The following is a 22,152-nucleotide window of genomic DNA, read 5'->3' as shown; positions in this document are numbered from 1 at the left end:
AACTATTTCTTCTCAATTTATTTTAAAGTTTTGCTTCCCTAATTTATTTATTTATTTTAATTCCTGTCCCTTCTTGGAACTGCATACAGATAATCAATAGATTTTGAAAATAGCATTACACAAGACAGCGACTCATCTATCTGAATGCAAGTGCAATCCTCGTTCACACATTAAAAACGAAACAAAAATCTTTTTTATATGACTGCCTACTTGGGATGTATAGGGCATATTTATTACACATGCCATTAGGCCAAATCCATATCAAAGAATGATGCAGGCATACTTCTATTATGAGATTAAGATATATCATGGGTTAATGTATAAAAAGCATACACTTGATTGATCATCTCTATCATCTGAAGGCCCTGAGATTGATTCTATATTTCTGATCAACAATAAAACAAAGCCAAAGCTACCTTGCTGCGCTGCCCTTCTCCTACCCACATGCTTCTCCAAACTAGTCTCTCTTTTTCTCTGTCAACTCCCTACTGTTATGACACTATAAGAAGATGCCCGGCTTAATGAATGAATGTGTTAGGAGCCCAATTACTTGTAAGCTTTTCGGTCAATCATGATGTTAGGAAACAGTTTCGGAAGCTCCATATCTATTCTCTTACAGGGATTAATTGTGGATTACTTGCAATGTTGCACCGGTGATTCCTAGAACTCCTGCAAATCAAAGTCAGGCTTTGATGGATATTCAAGCCCCTGCAGTACTGGCATCCGTCGTACATCTTCATCTGAATAAGCAGGGATAAACCAGTATTGCTTGTCCATCCCAAAGACCTGATACACGGGACACCAAACTGAATGTTCAGAGAAAAGCCATAGTATTCCTTTTAAATCGATGAATGGTGAACAAATCAACTTGCGTTCACCGTGCCATAAGGGATTTGGATACTTTCAAACTTCAACATTATTTGCTAAGCAAGTTGTCTCTATCTCTGTCTCTTTCTCTCTCTCTCTTTAACAGACAAGGTTTATGGTTATAAACATGTGACGCATGACTGTCATTACAACAACCCCACCATTAAATTTCTAAAGAACCTTATACTGATAACTTGTAGTCATAGCTCCATATCCCAAACAAAATGATATTATCATGTATTGCTAAGGGTAAATCATGTAAAAAAGATCACATGCACTGGGAGTCTCTAATAAGTTACTGCATGCTGTTAAAATTCCTGTGCTTAAGAGATTTATCGTCCTAATTATTTTGACCCCCACCTTTTCCCCTTTCAATCGCAATGAGCCTGTCATGAGGATACTGAAATTCTAAAAAAATATAGACACTATAGTTTAGCTTTTTATTACTTGGAACTAGGATTCACAACCAAATTTGAGAAGATATTTCCATCTAGTTTGTTTGTTGAAAAAGTTAATCGAGGATGTTATAAAAGAACATGTCAATATTTTGTAAATTGTACTAACCTGTTCAAAATTTTTCTTCTGACCAAGGTCATAGCGCCATTTGGAAGAGGTTTTCTTCTCAAATGCCTGTTCACGAGATAATAAATCCATCAGCAACAAAATATCTGCTGCACTCTACTTTTGGGAAAGATGCAGAGTTCTAACAAGGCATGGCTACATAAGACTGTAAACGAAATGAGTCAATATTGTTCTATGCATTTAGTAGATGTTATCTTTCTTGGAGGGATTTTTCACCCCATTTCAGACTTCTTAAAGGATTCATTGCATCATCTAAGAGTGCTACGTTTCTTGTAGCATTCAAGAAAAGTGCCTACCAACTATAATATAATGCAGCTATAACTTTTGTTGACAAGTTAGAGAGAGAGAGAGAGAGAGAGAGAGAGAGAGAGAGAGAGAGAGAGAGAGAGAGAGAGGAAGAAGCAATAATCCCAAAAATAAATTCTAGCAATACAAATACATACAAGGGTTTCTCCACAAGCCCACAAAATCCATTATCAGATGTATAATTTTGGTTCGTCTAGTCTTCGCACCTTTGGAAAGTAGTGTGAGACAACAAACAAGAAAGGTAGCCAGTTCATACATTTTAAAAGACGACAGAAGCATCTGAAAATTCCGCATCACTTGTGGTACCAACCACCAAGAACTAGATCCATTACCAGTACGATTCAAGGAACATCTCTCCATTTAATATAGGTGCTATCCAATCAGGATGCTACTAGTGGTCAAAGGACAGGTTTGGGATGAGCTGTAGACTCAGATGTCTTGGGTTTGATTCTGCTTTAGAAGTTCTACTATATTACTTAATACATGGTTCTGATGGGTGGAGCTGTATATCTGGGGTTTACTCTCCTGGGTGGGTTCAAAGGACCCACCTTGCGAGGTTCCACATCATCAAAAAATTAATAAAGGGTTTTTTCCAAATGCCCAAAGGACCACTATCAAATTTCTAATTCTGCTTTAACCAATTCTCAATCCACTTTATTTTAGCATCTCTTGCAAGTAGCTTAGAGCATAGTCTCAATTTAAGGAAAAAATAAATAAATTCTTAAATGTAAGCAAAATAAAATACCTCAATTGTTGTGGTGTTGGCGGCCACCAATCGTATGTGCATTAGTAGAAACATCATAACACTCAATGCAAAAGCAAGATTCAGGACTGTAAATAAAGCAAAGACAATTAAGAGAATGCCAATACAATTAACTAAACAAGTTAGAAACATGGGCTACTCAGGTCTCACCAAAGGCAAGAAAAGTGGTTGCAAGGGTGCTAGGAGTTCCAGGTATTTCTCCATCACTGAATAAAGCTCTTAAATATGGAAGTAATGACAACGTTACAAGACTTGTCTCGAGAAATGTGTAAAACTGCATTGAGATTTAACAAATAAAAAATCCCAAACTCATTATTTTCAATAAGGGTGTCAAAAGAAAACATAAGTGGTGAAGCCCTGCAAACTTTGTTTTTATCTAATGAGCAAATAATCACGAAGAACAAAATTAATCAAACCAGTGGAAAATAAATTGAGAGTTACTTTCTATCATAACAGCCACAAATGTGTGCCAGGGCAGAAGTAAAAATACTCACAAACACATGCCTACAAACACGAGCATCATTCCAAAGTGGTCAATCGAACTGCCCCCACTCAACCATACCTGGCTCTGCCCCTGTTCAAGAGGCCCTTGAATAAAATACGAAGGTAGTGAAAGTCTATTTTAAACCTAGAACCATAGAGAACATGGTGAGGCTTTTCTGGACATGTGAGAGTGAGTCTTCAATGGTATAATGTCAAGAAAACACCAATGTCGTGGACAGAAATAGCAGGAAAGACTAAAGGCATGGATTATAAACAGCCAGAAACAGAAGAATATATGCCACAGGCTAGGATTGAGGTACTGGAAAAAGCATCAGGCTCAAGTAATAAATAAATGACATATCAGAACAAAAATATATTGAGAAGAAGAAAAACAAACAGCTCAGTTATGCGTATTAAGAAGATCGAGAATTGCCTATTAATAAATCTGAAAACAGCCAAATTTAGAACGAATAAACATACCAAGAAAAGAAGGAAATACTTGTAATTTAATGCCCCAACACAATTAACAACCCACACACAGTGATGGTCCATCTTCAACACACATCGCCCACCTGAAACGTACAAAACAATGCAACTAATCATTTCTGAAAACATTTAAAATATGTGCATATAAGGAGAAATTTGAAGAATGGGCACTGGGGCTCACAAACAGAGCAATGATGGCATCGAGATGGTTTCGACTGGTTGCACTTCCGACAGAATCGGATTCTTTGATTCACGGGGTCTGCAGGTAAGTTACTCAATTCTGATCCATTCAGCGGGTCGGCTTCCCCTCTCTCCTCATCGATAACAGGTTTCCAATTTGGAGGGATGCTTCCCGGGTCGGTCAAAACAACGGAAAAGTAACTCCACAGTAGCATCACCAACTGAATAAATAATCATTACAAAGTTACCATTTATAGCATCAGTTTCTTCTATGCACCGAGTCTGATGTCATTTTTTTACAATATTCGGAACTATAACCATACATTTATGAAATCTAGAGAAAAATAAAATCAAGGGGCACAAGCCAATGAAGGGGGGAAAAAAATCCATAAGAATGGTAAATGTGCAAGAAGCTGAATTGGTCAACGTCATTCCCAGATTTTCCAAATCCAAATGCACTTGTTTTTACCCGGAAACTCAAAACCCCCGCTTTTCAAACTCACAACATTAAAAAAAAATGAATTTGAAAAAATGCTGTAAGTTTCGAAGCTTACCAAGCTGTGGAACAAGATCAAAATGGCAAGAGCAATGAGAGTGTCGAGGCCACCATCGTACAAAGCCGGGCCATAATGAGTCAAAACGACAACGTAGTAGGTAACGCCCACGACCCCAAGAACCAAAAAGATCATGATCGAGCCCAGGCCTCGCAGTGCCGTACAGAACTGGAACACGTTCCATGCCATTGCAGCTCCAGATCTATGCATACTAAAAAATACAACTAAATTAACCCAATTGCTTCGTGTCTTTATTTTCTGTGATTTGTCGAAGCAAGACCACAGCTTTATGCTCCAAGAACGAGCTGGAAATCTGGGATGTGCATGATCAACAAACAAGAAAAAGAAAGAAAAAAAAGGTCCGTAATTCTGTGAAATTTTTTCTTGTTTTAGTGGAGTGTGCTTTTTCTTTCTCTTAAGGTGATTTGGGAGATGGTTTAGGTGGATCCGAGGGTTAGCTAGGCGAAGGAATCTGAAACTTCAGGTGGGGAGGGCCAAAGAGAGACTGTTGATTAAGATGGAGTATCTCGAAAGCGTTTCAACTCTGCCATGGTCAGTTTAAATAGATGTGTATTTATTGGAAGACGGCGGCTCGCCGCCATCTGGAGTTGAGACCCTGCGGCACATTACAAGCCAATAAAATATGGAAAATGATAATTGGTTTTAAAAGCTATGTTTTAAATTATTATTCGGTTATTTTAATTTTTATAATTTTTAATAATTAAAAGAAATCATTATTAATAAAGTTGTATATATATTTTTTAATAGTTAAAAGTGCTAAAAACTATTTTTTTTTTTGAAGTGCAACGTTCAACGATACATGTTGGTAAGTGGTAACTGGGTGGCCTCTAGCATTATCTATAAAATATTTTCTTAAATTTTTATTTAAAGTTTATTACGGTAGAAATAAAAATAAGTGGTTTTATAATATCATATTTTTAAAAACTTTATTGGAACAATAATAGTTTTAAATACATTACAAGATTTCTTTATCTAATATATTTATATTTTTCATTTATTATTAAACATTTTAAACATGTTTAAAAAAAATTTCATCTTATGATCTTATTTCTTTTCTCAAATATCATTTAAACATAAATATTTTTAAATTAGTCATTCTAACTTTTTTAAATTTTTAAACAAAAAATAATGTAACTTTTTCAAATCTCAGAATAAAAATTATATTAAAAAATTATATTTTAATAATATTTTAACTTTATAATATTTTTTATTTAAATTTTTATCTCATATTTTTTAAAATCTAATAAATATTTAATCCAAAATATCTCAATACTATTTAGAAACTATCTTATTACTATTCAAAAAATTTTCATATCATTTTATTTTCTAAACATTTTCTAATTGAATAAGTAAAAATCTAGTTGCAAGCACAATTGTGTACTAATCTGCGTACTAATTTAATGTGATTAGTCAAAAAGTAGATTTTATTCAAAATAGTGTTAATTTAAATTTTAAATATAAAGGAATCAGTATTGGTACGCAGATTAGTACGCGACTTTACTTGTATATAGCAAAACTCATTGAACAATGATAAGGTGACTACCAAATGTTTATACCAAATGTGCACAGTAGTACAAATAAGTTTTTTCATTTTCATTTTATTATTTTTAATTATTTTTTAAACATTCTTAACTATTAAGATAAAATAAATATATATATAAATTATTGATAATTACTTTTTTAACCATTAATAAAAAATAAAAAAATATGGATGGACATATTTGATATATTTAATAATTATACTATAATTTTATTCCAGCCATGCTACAGCTTTTATCGAGAAGGCAAAAAAAAAGTTCTTTTATTTTGTTTTGTTTCAAATATTTTTTTACACCCTTCAAACATTTAAAATTAAATAAATATCATAAAATTATTAAAATACTCGGACTTAATTATTAAATAAAAATTTTTTAAAAAAAAAAAGGTAAATCGGTGGAATCCTCTAGACATATAGTGGCTACAGTAGTTTTGTTTGGAAAATGCTTCGGCCAGTGCTGATGATCCTCGCTGGGGTCATCGTAGGCCTTTTTTTTTCCCTTTAATAATTAAGAAAATTTTGTTTAATATTATTATAAATTTTTTAAATATTTAAAATATTAAAAAGTAATATAAAAGAAAATTTAAGCGGTAGCACAGCATCATCCCTTTTTGCTTTCCTTCCCAATTAATCCAACTTCCAATCATATCTGCATCTGTTTTCCAGTGTGGTGTCAAATCTCACCAAACTCACGACGTTCACGTACATCAGAATAATTACAAGTAAAGGAACAAGGAGAATTTGTATCTGTTTTCCTGCGCTCATATATTTCATAAACGCAGAGATCAAGCAGAGAGAGATGGATGGAGAGAAAGGTACAGTATGCGTGACAGGAGGTACAGGATACATAGGATCATGGCTGATCATGAGGCTTCTTGAGCGTGGTTACACTGTCCGAACTACAATAAGATCCGACCCAGGTAAAGCCACTTCTTCCCAGATCACACAGGCATGTTTTCTTCTCAAAGCGGGTTTCTTTGGATAATTATAAATTGGGAACTCCTTTCCCCGGAGAAGGTGGTCCACCGACTGTGGATTTTTATTTATTTTTTACTTAACTAAATATTTTTTAATGAATTTATAATTTCTATTTTTTCCAAAAAAATATATAATAAATTTAAGAAGATATTTCAAAAATAAAAAAGAGATAAAAAAGTGTTGCGTAAGTGTGTTGTTGGGCTCCCTATGCGGAGTAGCACCGCCCTTATAAATTTATACGTGAATGATGGTTAATTTGCTCCGGTTAGAAGAATGAGGATCAAATCCCCCCTCCCCTTCCTATATATTTTAAAAAAATGTTATTTATTGTTTAGTACTTATATGGTTAAAATATTTTTAAAAAAAATTTAAAAAGTGCTTTATAAAATAGATAGGATCATTATTTGATTTTTTTTATAAATTATAATTATATTAATTTGAAAGTTGTAATTATTAAGAGTTGAATAAATATTTCACACCTATTGATAATTTTTTAATATTCAAATTATGTTTTACATTATCTAGAAAAATATATATAAGAAAAAAATATCAAAACATATGTTTTAGTTTGTTTGAAATTAAACAATACTTTAATATATAACACTTGAGCAATTTAAATTTTTTTAAAACTATTTAAGACCTTTCTAAGGGCAGATTTGGTAAGTAAGATGATAATTTTGAGTTAAGATTAAAGTTTAAAATATTATTTTTTTATATTATTATTGTTTTGAGATTTGAAAAAATTGAATTGAAATTTGAAAAAGTTAAACTGTTTATTATATTTTGTGTGAAAATTTTAAAAAGTTATAATGATAAGATAAAAATTTTGAATTGAATTGAAAATTTTAAATTGAGATGTTTTTACCTGACCTAAAAGTATTAGCAAAATCCAAGCATGCCTTACAAGTGAATTTAATATTAAAATTCCATCACTTGAATACGTGGACCAGGGCACATGAAAGACATTGGCTTCCTCACTAGTCTACCAGGAGCATCGGAAAAACTCCGGATCTTCAATGCAGATCTCAGCATTCCAGAAAGTTTCAGTGCAGCCATTGAAGGATGCATCGGTGTCTTCCACGTTGCTACTCCGGTTGATTTCGAAGACAAAGAGCCTGAAGAGATTGTGACCAAAAGATCTATCGATGGAGCATTAGGCATCTTAAATGCATGCCTGAATTCTCAAACTGTGAAACGAGTCGTATATACTTCAAGTGCAGCAGCTATTTTGTACAATGGCCAGGATGTTGATGATGAAGCAGATGAAAGCGTTTGGAGTGACGCAGATTTTATCAAAGCGCTAAAAACACATGGAGGTTCGTATGCAATTTCCAAGACATTAACTGAAAGAGCAGTTCTTGAATTTGGAGAAAAACATGGGTTGGAGTTGGATGTCATAACAATAATCCCTTCCCTTGTTATTGGACCCTTCATTTGCCCTAAGTTGCCCAGCTCCGTTAGCGTAGCATTGGCTATGATCCTTGGTATGTATTTTTTTTTGTTTCGTTGCAAAACACCATGCAATACATGATTTAAGATGATAAAATTATCATTATTCTTTACCTCATGATCAAGTTTTGCAAGTTTCCTTTTTTTTTTTTATGTGATGACTTGGTGGTTAAAATGTTTCTCTAAAATTCATAATACAACATTCCTACGTATTACTCTGATATTGCAATAAAAATGGATATGGGGTAATTTAAAAGCTTGCATATACTCAAAGAATTGTTGTTCTCCAATTCTACCAAAACAAACTATTTTCAATTTCATATCTTTGCAGGTAACGAGGATGCATATAGTTTTCTTGCCCGTTGTGCATCTTCAATGGTGCATGTAGATGACTTGGTCAGAGCACATATTTTTCTCCTTAAATATCCTAATGCAAAAGGAAGATACATTTGTTCATCAGATGGCATGACAATTGAACATATATCTGAATTTCTTGCTGCCAGTTATCCAGAATTTCAAATACCAACACCAGAGTGAGTGCCATTATCTTTCTCCATACCGTTTAGAAACTCAAATGTTACTTTCCATCAACCTCAAAGTTATATGCTTGTATTTTTTATTCTGAATTTTTCTTTTGTGCAGTTCAATAAAGAAATATAAAGGTTCTAAAACACAAGGACTTTCATCAAAGAAGCTTTTAGATTCTGGGTTCAAATATAAATATAGTTTCAAAGAAATGTTCGACGGAGCAATTCAATGTTGTCAAGAAAATGGTTATTTTTAGTTCAATGGTTAATGAGTTATAGATTCTACCAATAGTTTGTCAAATAAATGTAAGTAAGGAGCACGCTATCCTGGTTGGACGTGATATGCCCCTTGCCCCACATCTAGATTTGTGTCCTTGCATTTGAATGTTGCTTTATCATCTATTGAGTGTTGACTTTTGCTTATTTGTTAGTCCCACATCGATGGAATTAAAGAAAATGGTATAAGCCATGAGATATAAATAAGAGGCTTAGCCTCTTAGTTTAAGTGCACCAGATAAAAACTTATCTAATAACTTTTGACTTTAGTTAGATTCTTCTATTAGCCTTTTGTAAAAGAAAAAGAGGTGTAAAGTTAAAAGATTTACTAGTGGGGTAGCTTTGTGGGTGTGGTGAGGAGAAAAATTGTGTGATTGTAACAATTTTTCACATAGTGAATTTTTTTCTCTGGGTCTGGTGGTTTTTTCTCCTGTTTTGGAGTTTCCATGTAAATTTCTTGTGTTGTTATTATTTCTCTATTTTTCTTATTATTCCTGCAAAGGGTAGATCCTAGGGGGGTGAATTTGGAGGTCCAAATTTCCAACAATTGGTATCAGAGCCACTAGGTTCTTTTTGTGAGGTGGAGCTTTGGTGTGGTAGTGTGGATACGTACATTCTAAGGAGGTTCTATCTAGGAGATTGGAAATTTTAAGTGTGTCTATTGTGACCCTCTAATCTTTTCTGGGAACTGAATTAGTGAGGTACTATTCATTTCTACAGTAAATTCATCAAAGCAATGCCAGGAAGTAGGTCTTCAAATCTTGTCAAATTTGAGGTGGAGAAATTTGATGGGAGAATCCATTTTGGCTTGTGGCAAGTACAAGTCAAGGATATCTTGATTCAATCAGGATTACACAAGGCATTGAAGGGCAGACCAACACATGAAATTAGCACTGCTACTAGTATGACTGGTGAAAGGAGCAGATCTAAAATGAGTGATGAAGATTGGGAGGATCTGGATTTGAGAACAGCAAGTGCGATACGTCTGTGTCTGGCCAAAAATGTTCTTGCAAATGTGCATGAAATATCTACGGCAAAGGAACTCTGGGAAAAACTTGAAGAGTTGTATCAGACGAAGGGCGTCTCAAATCGTGTGTACCTGAAAGAGCAGTTTCATACACTGCAGATAAGTGAAGGTACAACTATTTCAGATCATTTAAGTGTTCTCAATGGCATTGTCGCTGAGCTAGAAGCTATTGGAGTTAAAATTGATGATGAGGATCAAGCCTTGAGACTCATCTGGTCTCTTCCACATTCCTATGAGCACATGAAACCTATTTTGATACATGAGAATGAAAAAATAATTTTTTTAGAAGTTACCAGTAAAATCTTTTCTAAAGAGAGAAGACTAAGTAGTTGAAGTAATGTTCCACTTGAGAACTCAGTAATGGTAGCAGCTGGAAATGGGAAGATGAAGAACTCCATGAAGAAAAAAGTAGTCTGCTGGGAGTGTGGACAATCTGGGCACGTCAAAAAAAATTGTCCAAGAGCTGGAACAGGTTCGACAAGTGGCTCCAAGTCAGTAAATGGAGATACTGATATTGATGCTAATATTGTGTCTCTCTCCATGGAAGATTTTGATCTTTAAAAGGAGACATGTACATCCTCATGGCATGCCGCTAATTCCCAAAGTTGTTATGATAAAGGATGTGTTAATATTAGCGGGTCCACAAGTTTGCACACAGGTATTGGTTTGGCATTGATACAGGGTGTGTGGTAGAAATTCATGTCGATGACTGATCAACTTCCAGGAGAGCCAAACGTGGAAGTTACACCATAATTTTCAGTAAGGTTGTTTTCGACATGGGCTGAAGTGAAATGCTTAGAATTGGTTTATTCTAAGTGGATATGCTTTTATGGTGAAGCATGATAGCGGAAACTATGAAGATCTTCATTGAGGTGGAGCTTGGCTGTAGGACTAGTCAAAGTCGCAAGGTGGAGATTGTTAACTTTTGCTTATTTGTTAGTCCCACATCGGTGGGATTAAAGAAAATGGCATAAGCCATGAGATATAAATAAGAGGCTTAGCCTCTTAGTTTAAGTACACCAGTTAAAAGCTTATCTAGTAACTTTTGACTTTAGTTAAATTCTTCTATTAGCCTTTTGTAAAAGAGAAAGAGGTGTAGAGTTAAAAGATTTACTAGTGGGGTAGCTTTGTGGGTGTGGTGAGGAGAAAAATTGTGTGATTGTAACAATTTTTCACATAGTAAATTTTTTTCTCTGGGTCTGGTGGTTTTTTCTCATGTTTTGGAGTTTCTATGTAAATTTCTTATGTTGTTATTATTTCTCTATTTTTCTTATTATTCCTGCAAATGATAGATCTTAGGGAGGTGAATTTAGAGGTCCAAATTTCCAACATTGAGTTGGTCAATGAATCGTTTGTATTGAGTACTCAATGGTGAAGAGTAATTTATTTTGCCTGCAAGAGATAAATGTTTGATTTATAAATGAATGTAAGTTTGATATATTTTTCAGCAATCTTACATGAAATCGAAGAGTATGTAAATATTGTGTAATCACTTCAAAAAATAATAAAATTTACTATAAATAACATTTATCTATATTTTATAGTTATTTCCAAGAGGAAGATTGCGTAGTTTGCTAACTTATCTAAACTATAGTCGTTTATAGTATTTTTTTTTTATTCTAAGCAGAAATGGGAGGTGGGAGTAATCGGTATGGCAACACTTATGAAACATGACCATAGAAGCTCTCTTTGCTATGAAATATCTAGTTTAGGCTATAGTTATTGTCTCAATAACAAATTTGTCATTACAGTAATTTCAAAATATCTAACAGATACAAAACTTATCTCGTGATGTAAAAGTCAAGTTACTATTTCAAGAAATTTTATATACTGATTTAAACTCTTAATCTCAAAATCGTAAAATATAAATTCCTACTAACTGGACTATCACTTTCATTGAAAGTAGTCATTTATATAATTTACTCATGCAAATACCAGATGGCAGTCACTCATCTAAAAAAGTGCAGGCAGTAATGTCTAATTAATGCGGGTACTTCGTTTCATTTTGTCATATATCATCGGGATCCATGGTCCTGTAAATATTTTTCTTGGCCTCACTCCTTTTCGTCGAGAAAACATCTACACAATCTATTATTATTTATATAACCTTCGCACGTCACATATTTTTTTATTTTTTTATTTTATCAAATATTTAATATATAGATAATAAATAAAAAATTATTAATCTATATAAAAAAAATCCACTAATACTAATCATTATATTATCTTTTTTATTCAATTGCCCAAGCCGAGCCTTTTGAATTTCAAATTAGAAAATATTCATCTTCTTACACCAGAACACTCAAGAAATACTTCAATGAAATAATTTAAAATCTCCATAAAAAACTTATAAATATCCATGATTCAAATATCAAAATAACATAAAATAATAGATTCTATTAAATAAGACTCTCTAATAAATTTTTGTACATTTTTATCTTTATTTTTCTACGATTATCAAACTTTAATAAATAATTCCTGCTCTTGACTTCCAATTGAAGTATCAAAATTAAAAAAAATATATATATATATTCTAAATTATACCTTACATTCATGAAATCGAGAGAAAAATAAAATCAAAGGGCACAAACCAATGAAGGGGAAAAAAAATTCCGTAAGAATGATAAATGTGCAAGAAGATGAATTGGTCAACGTCATTCCCAAATTTTCCAAATCCAAATGCGCTTGTTATTTAAAAACCCAGAAACTCAAAAACCCCGCTTTTCAAACCCACAACGTAAAAAAAAATGAATAAGTTGTACGTTTCGAAGCTTATCAAGCAGTGAATAAGATCAAAATGGCAAGCTTATCAAGCAGTGAATAAGATCAAAATGGCAAGAACAATGAGAGTGTAGAGGCCACCATCGTACAAAGCCGGTCCATAATGAGTCAAAATGACAACGTAGTAGGTCACGCCTGCTACCCCAAGAACCGAAAAGATCATGATCGAGCCCAGGCCTAGCAGTGCCGTACAGAACTGGAACACGTTCCATGCCATTGCAGTTCCAGATCTATATATACTCGAAAAAACAACTAAAATAATACAATTGCTTCCCACTTTCCGTGTCTTTACTTTCTGTGATTTGTAGAAGCAAGACCATAGCTTTATGCTTCAAGAACGAGCTGGAAATCTGGGATGTGCCTGATCAACAAACAAGAAAAAAGGAAGAAAATGAAGGTCCGTAATTCTGTGAAAATTTTTGTTTTTTTAGTGATGAGTGTGCTTTTTCTCTCTCTTAAGGTGATTTGGGAGATGGTTTAGGTGTATTAAGGAAGCAGAGGATCTTCCCATTGATAGCCAATCCTACCAGCGAGCTGCCTCCCATGCAACCTGATTTTAGGAACTTAACTCATACAGTAATAGACGCTGTAGTTATGATTCGTATCCCTGTAATTCTGTCCATGATTCTAGGCTAGTTTACAATATACTCGGTCCTTGTAAATTGTCTATATATTTGTAATGCGTTGCCATATTATACACGAGAGTTTTCCTAATATATTTGTTCTGTTTTATGGTATCAGAGCGTCGTCGTGACCTCTGTCAGTTTTACTTCAATGGCCTCACCTTCATCCTCGTCTGTCAACCCAGTAAATATCCAGAGCCTAGTCACAGTAAAACTCACCAAAGATAATTATTTGCTATGGAAAACCCAAGTCGTCCCTTACTTGCGCGGACAACGCCTTTTCGGTTTTGTAGATGGATCAAATCCACCTCCCCCCATCACCATTCCCAATCCTGATGGTGCTTCTACGTCTGATGCCGTACCAGACATTCCAAACCCAAAATTTTCCACTTGGTTTCTTCAAGACCAAGTAGTGCTAAGCACTCTGGTGTCTTCCCTGTCTGAAGGCATCCTAACTCAAATGGTGGGACTTACAACTTCCCGAGAAGTATGGTTAGCGTTAGAGAAGATGTTCTCTACCTATTCCACTGTTCGGACCATACAAACCCGTCAAATCTTGGCTACGACCAAGAAAGCCAACATGACCATTTCTGAATATTTTCAGAAAATGAAGTCATTCTCGGGCGTGTTATCTGCCATTGGCCAGCCTCTTCTGGACCAAGAATTTACAGCTTATCTCCTTGGTGGTCTCGACTCCACCTATGATGCTATTGTAACATCTATCTCTACTCGCATTGATCAAATGCCCACTGAAGAGATGTTCAGTCATCTTCTCAACTTTGAGTTGAGACTTGAGCAACATCAATCCGCCCTTGAAACAACTGTTGGATCTGTTAATGTTGCAACACGACATGAGACTCGTGATCGTGGTGGAAGACCACCTCAACGACCTTATGGCCAAAACCAAAACCAGCACTATCGTAGTCGTGGCCGCAACAACCGTGGACGAGGAAGTCACACTCACTCAGCTCACTCATCTAGTCCTTCTTCTTCCACTCCTCGACCAACTTGTCAAGTATGTAATAAAACTGGACACACGGCAATCCAATGTTATCATCGGTTTGATCAAGCCTTTCAAGGATCATCTCCCAATATGGCAGCCTATCTGAGTGCATCTTCCTCTTCACCAGATACAAACTGGTATCCCGACACAGGATCAACGAATCATCTCACTCATGACCTACAAAATCTCACACTCAATTATGAGCCGTACTCTGGTGGTGATCAAATACAAGTAGGTGACGGGTCAGGTTTACGCATCAAACATATTGGTTCAACAACTCTTGAAACTCCCTCGCACTCATTCTCATTATCTAATCTGCTACATGTTCCCAGTATTACGAAGAATTTACTTTCCGTAAGTCAATTTACACTTGAGAACAATGTTTTTATTGAGTTTCATGCATCTTGTTTTTTGGTGAAGGACGAAGCCACGTGGACAACTCTGCTGCGCGGCAACACTAAGGATGGCCTCTACACTCTTCCTTCACGACCGACCTCTCCTTCAATTCCTCAATCCAATTTTTGCAAGCATGTTCCACTCGACATTTGGCATTGCCGCATGGGCCATCCCTCCTACTCCACTGTCCGTCGTGTCGTCTCCAAATTTTTGCTTCCAGTCTCAACAAATAAACCTTCCAGCATTTGTTCCGCATGTCAACAAGGCAAAAGCCACCGTCTCCCTTTCTCAGATTCTCAATCTATTTCTCATTTTTCTCTTGAGTTAATTTTTTCTGATGTATGGGGTCCTTCCCCAACTCTATCTACTAATGGAAATAAATATTACGTTTCCTTCATTGATCATTTCAGCAAGTATACATGGCTCTTTCCCATCTCTCAAAAATCTGATGTTTTAAAAGTTTTTTGTTCTTTTCAAAAACTTGTAGAACATCAGTTTAATTGCCAAATTAAATCTGTCCAAACTGACTGGGGTGGTGAGTTCCAATCGTTACATACTTTCTTTACCAACGTCGGCATTCAACATCGAGTCAGTTGTCTACATACTTCAAAACAAAATGGTACTGTCGAACGAAAACATCGACATATTGTCGAAACTGGCCTCTCCCTACTCTCTCAAAGTAGTGTTCCTCACTCCTACTGGGATGATGCCTTCCTCACCGCAACCTACCTCATCAATTGACTTCCCACTTCCCCACTTGGAACTTCTCCTTTTGAAAAATTACACAATAGTGCTCCTGATTTCTTTTTTCTCAAAATCTTTGGTTGCGCTTGCTATCCTTACCTTCGGCCATTCAATAAATATAAACTTGACTTCCGTTCAAAACGCTGTGTTTTTCTTGAATTTAGTAACCTTCATAGAGGTTACAAATGTCTTGATGGAGAGGGCCAAAGAAGGACGGTTAAGAATCTAAGATGGAGCATTAACTCAAAAGCGTTTCAACTCTGCTATGGACAGGTTAAGGATGTGTTTAGTTAGCCAATCCAACTCAATTCAACTTAATTCATCTGATTATATTACAATTTTTTTAATTTTTAATATAAAATATAATAAATAATTTAATTTTTCAAATCTCAATTTAATTTTTTTAAATTTTAAAATAATAATAATATTAAAAAATAATATTTTAAATTTTTATCTCAACTCAACTCATTATTCAAACTGACTAAAAATTTTATATACTGTACTATCATTTTATTTACATCTCACTAAATAAAATATGACATTTTTATTATTATTAAATAATCATTTATTAAATACTTTTTTATCATCAAATAATAATAAATATAGAATTTTGTTACATACAAATAAAGTGTATATTAATCTACGTACCAATACTAATTTCTTCATACTTAAAATTTAAATTAACATTATTTTTAATAAAATCTACATTTTAATTAATCACAATAAATTAATATATATATTAATATATAATTATACTTATAACTAAATTTTTTCATAAATATAATACATCTTATAAATACGCCACATCATTTAAATATTGAAAATAATCTGGAAGACGCTGGCGGCTCGTCGCCATCTAGGGGCGCGAACCTGGGGTACATTACTAGCCAATAAAATATGGAAAATGGAAATTGGTTTTCAAAGTTATGTTTTAAATTATTATTCGGATATTTTAATTTTAATATTTTTTAATAATTATAAAATATATAAAAAAATGTATATATATCTTTTAATAGTTAAAAGTGTTAAAAAATATTTTTTTGAAAAAAAATCAAATGTACTACTTTCAACAATACATACTGGGTGGCCCAGCATTATCAATAAAATATTTTCTAAAACTTTTATTCAAAGTTTATTACGAGTAGAAATAAATATAAATGGCTTTTTATTTATTTCTATACATAAAATTCATTTATCTCCATTTGACCATTTTCTAATGAAAAACACTAAGGTCCGCTGGTGGCTTCCGCTCTAATTTTTTTTTTTTGAATGATTAAGATTATTATAATTTTTTTTATTTTTTTTAAATATTAAAAAATAATTTAAAAAAAAAAAAATATTTTGACCTAAGGTGACTTTCAGCTGGAGCCACCAGCGGCGCTACAGGCACCATCCTTTCCTAATTAATCCAATCATATCTGTTCTTTTTTTCCTGCGAGGTGTCAAATCTCACCAAACTCATGACGTTCACATCAGAATAATTACAAGCAAAGGGTCGAGAATTTGGATCGTTAGACTATAGAGCGGTCCTAATCTGCATCCATACCGCTAGTTGGTTTTCTTTTTTCGCTAGTTGGTTTTCGTTTTTTTTAATCTTTTCATATTTTTATATATTTAAATATTTTTAAAAAAATAAATATTAATAAACTTAAACCATTTTCTTAATCACAAAAAATAAAATTTTGCAATCAGTCAAATGAAGCGATACATCATAAGACATAAATAGCATACTATCTTTAATAAGAGGATATTAGATTTATTCACGCCACTATTTATCCCACAGTTTACACTTTCTTGTTTTAAAAGTAAACCCATGATCATCACGAACCCATCCTCTCATCTACATCTCTCTCCTCAATTTCTCTCTCTTTGAACTCTCTCTCTCTTAAAGCTCTCTCTCATCAAGCTTCTTCTCTCTTTCTCATCAAGCTCTCTCTCTCTCTCTTCATGCTCGCTCTCTCCTTAAGCTCTCTCTATCTTCGGCCTCTCTCTCCCTCAAAATCATTGTACTTTTTTTATCTATCTCCTCTCCTACTTCCTCTTCTTTTTCCTCAAACTATAAATCGTTCTTTCTCTTACTTGGGGACAAACAGAGAGAGATGGAAGGAGAGAAAGGTATAGTATGCGTGACAGGAGGTACAGGATACATAGGATCATGGCTGATCATGAGGCTTCTTGAGCGTGGTTACACTGTCCGAACTACCATGAGATCCAACCCAGGTAAAGCCACTTCTTCCCAGATCACACAGGCATATTGTTTCATGAGATCAAAGAGGGTTTCTTTGGATAATTATAAATTTATATGTGAATGAGGGTTAATTTGCTCCGGTTGAATTATTTTTCAGACTTAGTGCAAATTTATAATTACCGTAAAAAATATAACTTCTAGTTTTAAAGTTTATAATTTATAACTTAAGTGATAAGTTCAATTATTAAAATTTTATTTATGCTAATGTCATGTGGATCAATTGGCAACACCTGGAGTTGTCGCTAATTCTCACTAGAAGAACCAATGATCAAATCGCTTCCTATGTATAAAAAAATGTCATTTATTGTTAAATAATTATATGTTTAAAATATTTTTAACTATATTATATTTATTTAGAAATAAATTAAAAAATGCTTTCTAAAATAGATATGAATATTATTTTTTTTTTAAATTATGATTATATTTTTGAAAGTTTAAAAGTTATAATTATTTTAAAATTATATGCATATTTTGTTTTTTTATAATTTTTAAAAATTTAAATTATGTTTCACATTATTAAGAAAACACATGTAAGGAAAAACATCTAAATCATATTTCTAAACTTTTTAGTTTATTTAAAATTGAAAAATATTTTAATAATTTTATTTTTTTATTAATTATTTTTATAAATGATTTAAACAAAATTTAAAACCATTAGCGAAACCCAAGCATGCCCTTAGTTTATCACAGATGAATTTTATATCATAATTTCTTCACTTGAATGCGTGGACCAGGGCACACGAAAGACATTGGCTTCCTCACTAGTCTACCAGGAGCATCGGAAAAGCTCCAGATCTTCAATGCAGATCTCAACATTCCAGAGAGTTTCGATGCAGCCATTGAAGGATGCATCGGCGTCTTCCACGTTGCTACTCCGGTTGATTTAGAAGACAAAGAGCCTGAAGAGATTGTGACCAAAAGATCGATTGATGGAGCATTAGGCATCTTAAATGCATGCCTGAATTCTCAAACTGTGAAACGAGTCGTATATACTTCAAGTGCAGCAGCTGTTTTGTTCAATGACCAAGACGTTGATTATGAAGCAGATGAGAGCGTCTGGAGTGACGCAGATTTTATCAAAGTGCTAAAGACATACGGAAGTTCGTATTCAGTTTCTAAGACGTTAACTGAAAGGACAGTTCTTGAATTTGGAGAAAAACATGGGTTGGAGTTGGATGTCGTAACAATAATCCCTTCCCTTGTTATTGGACCCTTCATTTGCCCCAAGTTGCCCAACTCCGTTAGCGTAGCATTGGCTATGATCCTTGGTATGTGTTTTTCTTTCGCTGCAAAATACTATGCAATACATTATTTAAGATAATAAAATTATCATTATTATTTACCACATGATCAAGTTTTACGAATTTCCTTTTTTTTTTTTAATTATGTGATATATTCGCAGCTAAAATGTTTCTCTAAAATTTATAATACAACATCCCTACGTATTATCCTAATACTGCAATAAAAAGGGATTTGGGGTAATTTAAAGGTTTGCATATACTCAAATCCTTATATTTGTATAGAATTGCTGTTATCCAATTCCATCAAAACGAACTAATTTCAATTTCATATCTTTGCAGGCAACGAGGATGCATATGGTTTTCTTGCCCTTTCTGCATCTTCAATGGTGCATATAGATGATTTGGCCAGAGCACATATTTTTCTCCTTGAATATCCTAATGCAAAAGGAAGATACATTTGTTCATCAGATGGCATGACAATTCAACAGATGTATGAATTTCTTACTGCCAGTTATCCAGAATTTCAAATACCAACACCAGAGTGAGTGTCATTATCTTTCTCCTTATCGTTTAGAAACTCAAATGCTACTTTCCATCGACCTCAAAGTTATCTGCTTGTTTTTTTTTTTTTTTTGGTTCTTTTTCTTTTGTGCAGTTCAATGAAGAAATATGAAGGTTTTAAAACACGAGGGCTTTCATCAAAGAAGCTTTTAGATTCTGGATTCAGATATAAATATGGTTTCAAGGAAATGTTCGACGGAGCAGTTCAATGCTGTCGAGAAAAGGGTTATCTTCAGTTCAACGGTTAATGAATTATATATTCTACCACTAGTTTGTCAAATAAATATAAGGAGCACGGTATCCTGGAGGTGATATATATGCCCCTTAGCCCCCCTCTAAATTTGCGTGTCTTTGCATTTGAATGTTGGCTCAATGGCTTTATCGTCTATTGAGTTGGTTAGTCAATGGTAAGTCATTAGTACTCGAGTAAACAGTAATTTATTTTGCCTGCCTGCCTGTGGCCTTGTGAAATCGGCAGTGTATGTATCATTGTTCAGAGTCAAAGATAAATGCTTGATTTATAAATTAGTGAAAGATTACGTGGTTTGCTAACTCACTAAACCATAGTCATTTATAGTAGATATATACTATAAACGACAGTTGCTCATCTTAAGAACTGCAGGTGGTAATGGCTGCCAGCCAATATTCCCCTCCTTGGCCTAATTAATGCGAGTCGCCTCTTTCCGTTTTGTCATATATCATCGGGAACTATAGTCCTGTGAATGTATTTATCGCCTCCACTCTAATTTTGCTAATGATGATATGCCCATCCCAACAATAGGTTCCGCCATTATAAGGTGAAAGAGTTGTGGAGAAGTAGCCTCCCAACACCATTTGATTAGCAAGTTCTGTGCCATCGTTGTTTTATTTCCTTGTGTTTTTCCCATTGTTTTTAAATATAATTTCTTAGATCGCAGCATAATGTGTTACATTTAAACAAAGGTTTAATTAATGATTTTTATAGTTTGAGGACCACATGATTGTAGAGAGAATATTATATTTGAAGGCAATATTATTTTCTAAAAATTAAAAGAGAAATTTTGCAAGTGAGTGGATTTTGTCGACGGCTGTTGCCTCTTTATGCTAGATATTATTTTAGGATATATAAGTTTCACCTTATGAAAAAAATAGAGTCTATTATTAAAATATTTTTGCATGTGTGTCTCTAATTGGTCAACGTCATTCCCAAATTTTCCAAATCCAAATGCACTTGTTTTCTAAAAACCCAGAAACTCAAAACCCCCGCTTTTCAAACCCACAACATTAAAAAAAAAATGAAAAAGCTATACGTTTCGAAACTTACCAAGCAGTGAACAAGATCAAAATGGCAAGAACAATGAGAGTGTAGAGGCCACCATCGTACAAAGCCGATCTATAATGAGTCAAAACGACAACTTAGTAGGTCACGCCCACGACCCCAAGAGCCAAAAAAATCATGATCGAGCCCAGGCCTCGTAGTGCCGTACAGAACTGGAACACGTTCCGGGCCATTGCAGTTCCAGATCTATACATACTCGAAAAAATAACTAAAATAACCCAATTGCTTCCCGCTTTCTGTGTCTTTACTTTCTGTGATTTGTCGAAGCAAGACCACAGCTTTATGCTTCAAGAACGAGCTGGAAATCTGGGATGTGCATGATCAACAAACAAGAAAAAAGAAAAGAAAAAAAAGTTCCGTAATTCTGTGAAAATTTTTGTTTTTTTAGTGAAGAGTGTGCTTTTTCTCTCACTTTAGATGATTTGGGAGATGGTTTAGGTGGATCCGAGGGTTAGTTAGGGCGAAGGAATATGAAACTTCAGGGGGGGAGGGCCAAAGAAAGACTGTTACTTTAGATAGAGTAACTCGAAAGCGTTTCAGCTCTGCTATAGTCAGTTTAAATACTGGTGTATTTATCAATCTGGAAGACGCTGGCTCGGCGCCATCTAGAGTCGAGTCCCTTGGGTACATTACAAGCCAATAAAATATGGAAAATGATAATAGGTTTTCAAAGTTATGTTTTAAATTATTATTCTATTATTTTAATTTTTATATTTTTTATAATTAAAAAATATATATTTAAAATATATAATTTAATAGTTAAAAATGTTAAAAAATATTTTTTTTAAAAAAAATCAAATGTACTAAGTTCAACAATGCATACTAGGTGTGGTCTCTAGCATTATCCATAAAATATTTTCTAAAATTTTTATTCAAAGTTTATTACGAGTAGAAATAAATATAAATGGCTTTATAATATCATATTTTTTAAAAAATTATTGGATTTTATCTAATATATTTATCTTTTTCATTTTATTATTAAAAATTTTAATAATCTAATGATGTTTGAAAATAATTTCCATAATTTTATCACATCTCATTTCCTTTAAAAAATTAGTTAAACACAAATACTTTCAAATTAATTATTACAACTTTTCTAAATTTTTAAATAAAAAATTATTTAATTTTTTCAAATATCAAAATAAAAATTATATTCTAATAATATTTTAATTTTATAATATTTTTATTTAATTTTTTCTCT

The 22,152-nt window shown here is 33.5% G+C and overlaps 3 protein-coding genes across 5 annotated transcripts; 2 read left to right on the top strand and 1 right to left on the bottom strand.

Annotated features, from left to right (window-relative positions):
- Positions 1 to 261: 261 nt before the first annotated feature.
- LOC122301245 (probable protein S-acyltransferase 14) lies at positions 262 to 21,333 on the bottom strand. 2 transcript variants are annotated; one of them, XM_043112456.1, is made up of 8 exons: positions 21,170 to 21,333; positions 4,222 to 4,455; positions 3,669 to 3,888; positions 3,482 to 3,573; positions 2,669 to 2,792; positions 2,501 to 2,586; positions 1,432 to 1,497; positions 262 to 786 (listed from the first exon to the last, which is right to left on the bottom strand). In XM_043112456.1, exons 2-8 carry the CDS (start codon positions 4,429 to 4,431, stop codon positions 661 to 663), a joined length of 924 nt encoding a protein of 307 aa, XP_042968390.1. In that variant the 5' UTR covers positions 4,432 to 4,455; positions 21,170 to 21,333; the 3' UTR covers positions 262 to 660. The 2 variants fall into 2 exon arrangements, with proteins under 2 accessions (XP_042968390.1, XP_042968389.1); XM_043112455.1 differs by lacking the exon at positions 21,170 to 21,333 and having other exon boundaries at positions 4,222 to 4,864.
- Positions 6,392 to 9,254, top strand: LOC122301244 (vestitone reductase-like). Of its 2 annotated transcripts, none has more exons than XM_043112454.1 (4): positions 6,392 to 6,699; positions 7,708 to 8,241; positions 8,538 to 8,739; positions 8,849 to 9,254. In XM_043112454.1, exons 1-4 carry the CDS (start codon positions 6,579 to 6,581, stop codon positions 8,988 to 8,990), a joined length of 999 nt encoding a protein of 332 aa, XP_042968388.1. In that variant the 5' UTR covers positions 6,392 to 6,578; the 3' UTR covers positions 8,991 to 9,254. The 2 variants fall into 2 exon arrangements, with proteins under 2 accessions (XP_042968388.1, XP_042968387.1); XM_043112453.1 differs by having other exon boundaries at positions 7,699 to 8,241.
- On the top strand, positions 17,395 to 20,185 carry LOC122301243 (vestitone reductase-like). Its single transcript, XM_043112452.1, has 4 exons — positions 17,395 to 17,803; positions 18,566 to 19,099; positions 19,412 to 19,613; positions 19,728 to 20,185. The coding sequence occupies exons 1-4, from the start codon at positions 17,683 to 17,685 to the stop codon at positions 19,879 to 19,881; spliced, it is 1,011 nt and encodes a 336-aa protein (XP_042968386.1). The 5' UTR covers positions 17,395 to 17,682; the 3' UTR covers positions 19,882 to 20,185.
- Positions 21,334 to 22,152: the final 819 nt, after the last annotated feature.

Source organism: Carya illinoinensis, chromosome 2 (assembly GCF_018687715.1).
Source record: "Carya illinoinensis cultivar Pawnee chromosome 2, C.illinoinensisPawnee_v1, whole genome shotgun sequence".
Taxonomy (NCBI): Eukaryota; Viridiplantae; Streptophyta; class Magnoliopsida; order Fagales; family Juglandaceae; genus Carya; species Carya illinoinensis.
Note: the sequence above shows the minus strand (reverse complement) of the source record. Positions and strands in the feature narration are given on the sequence as shown.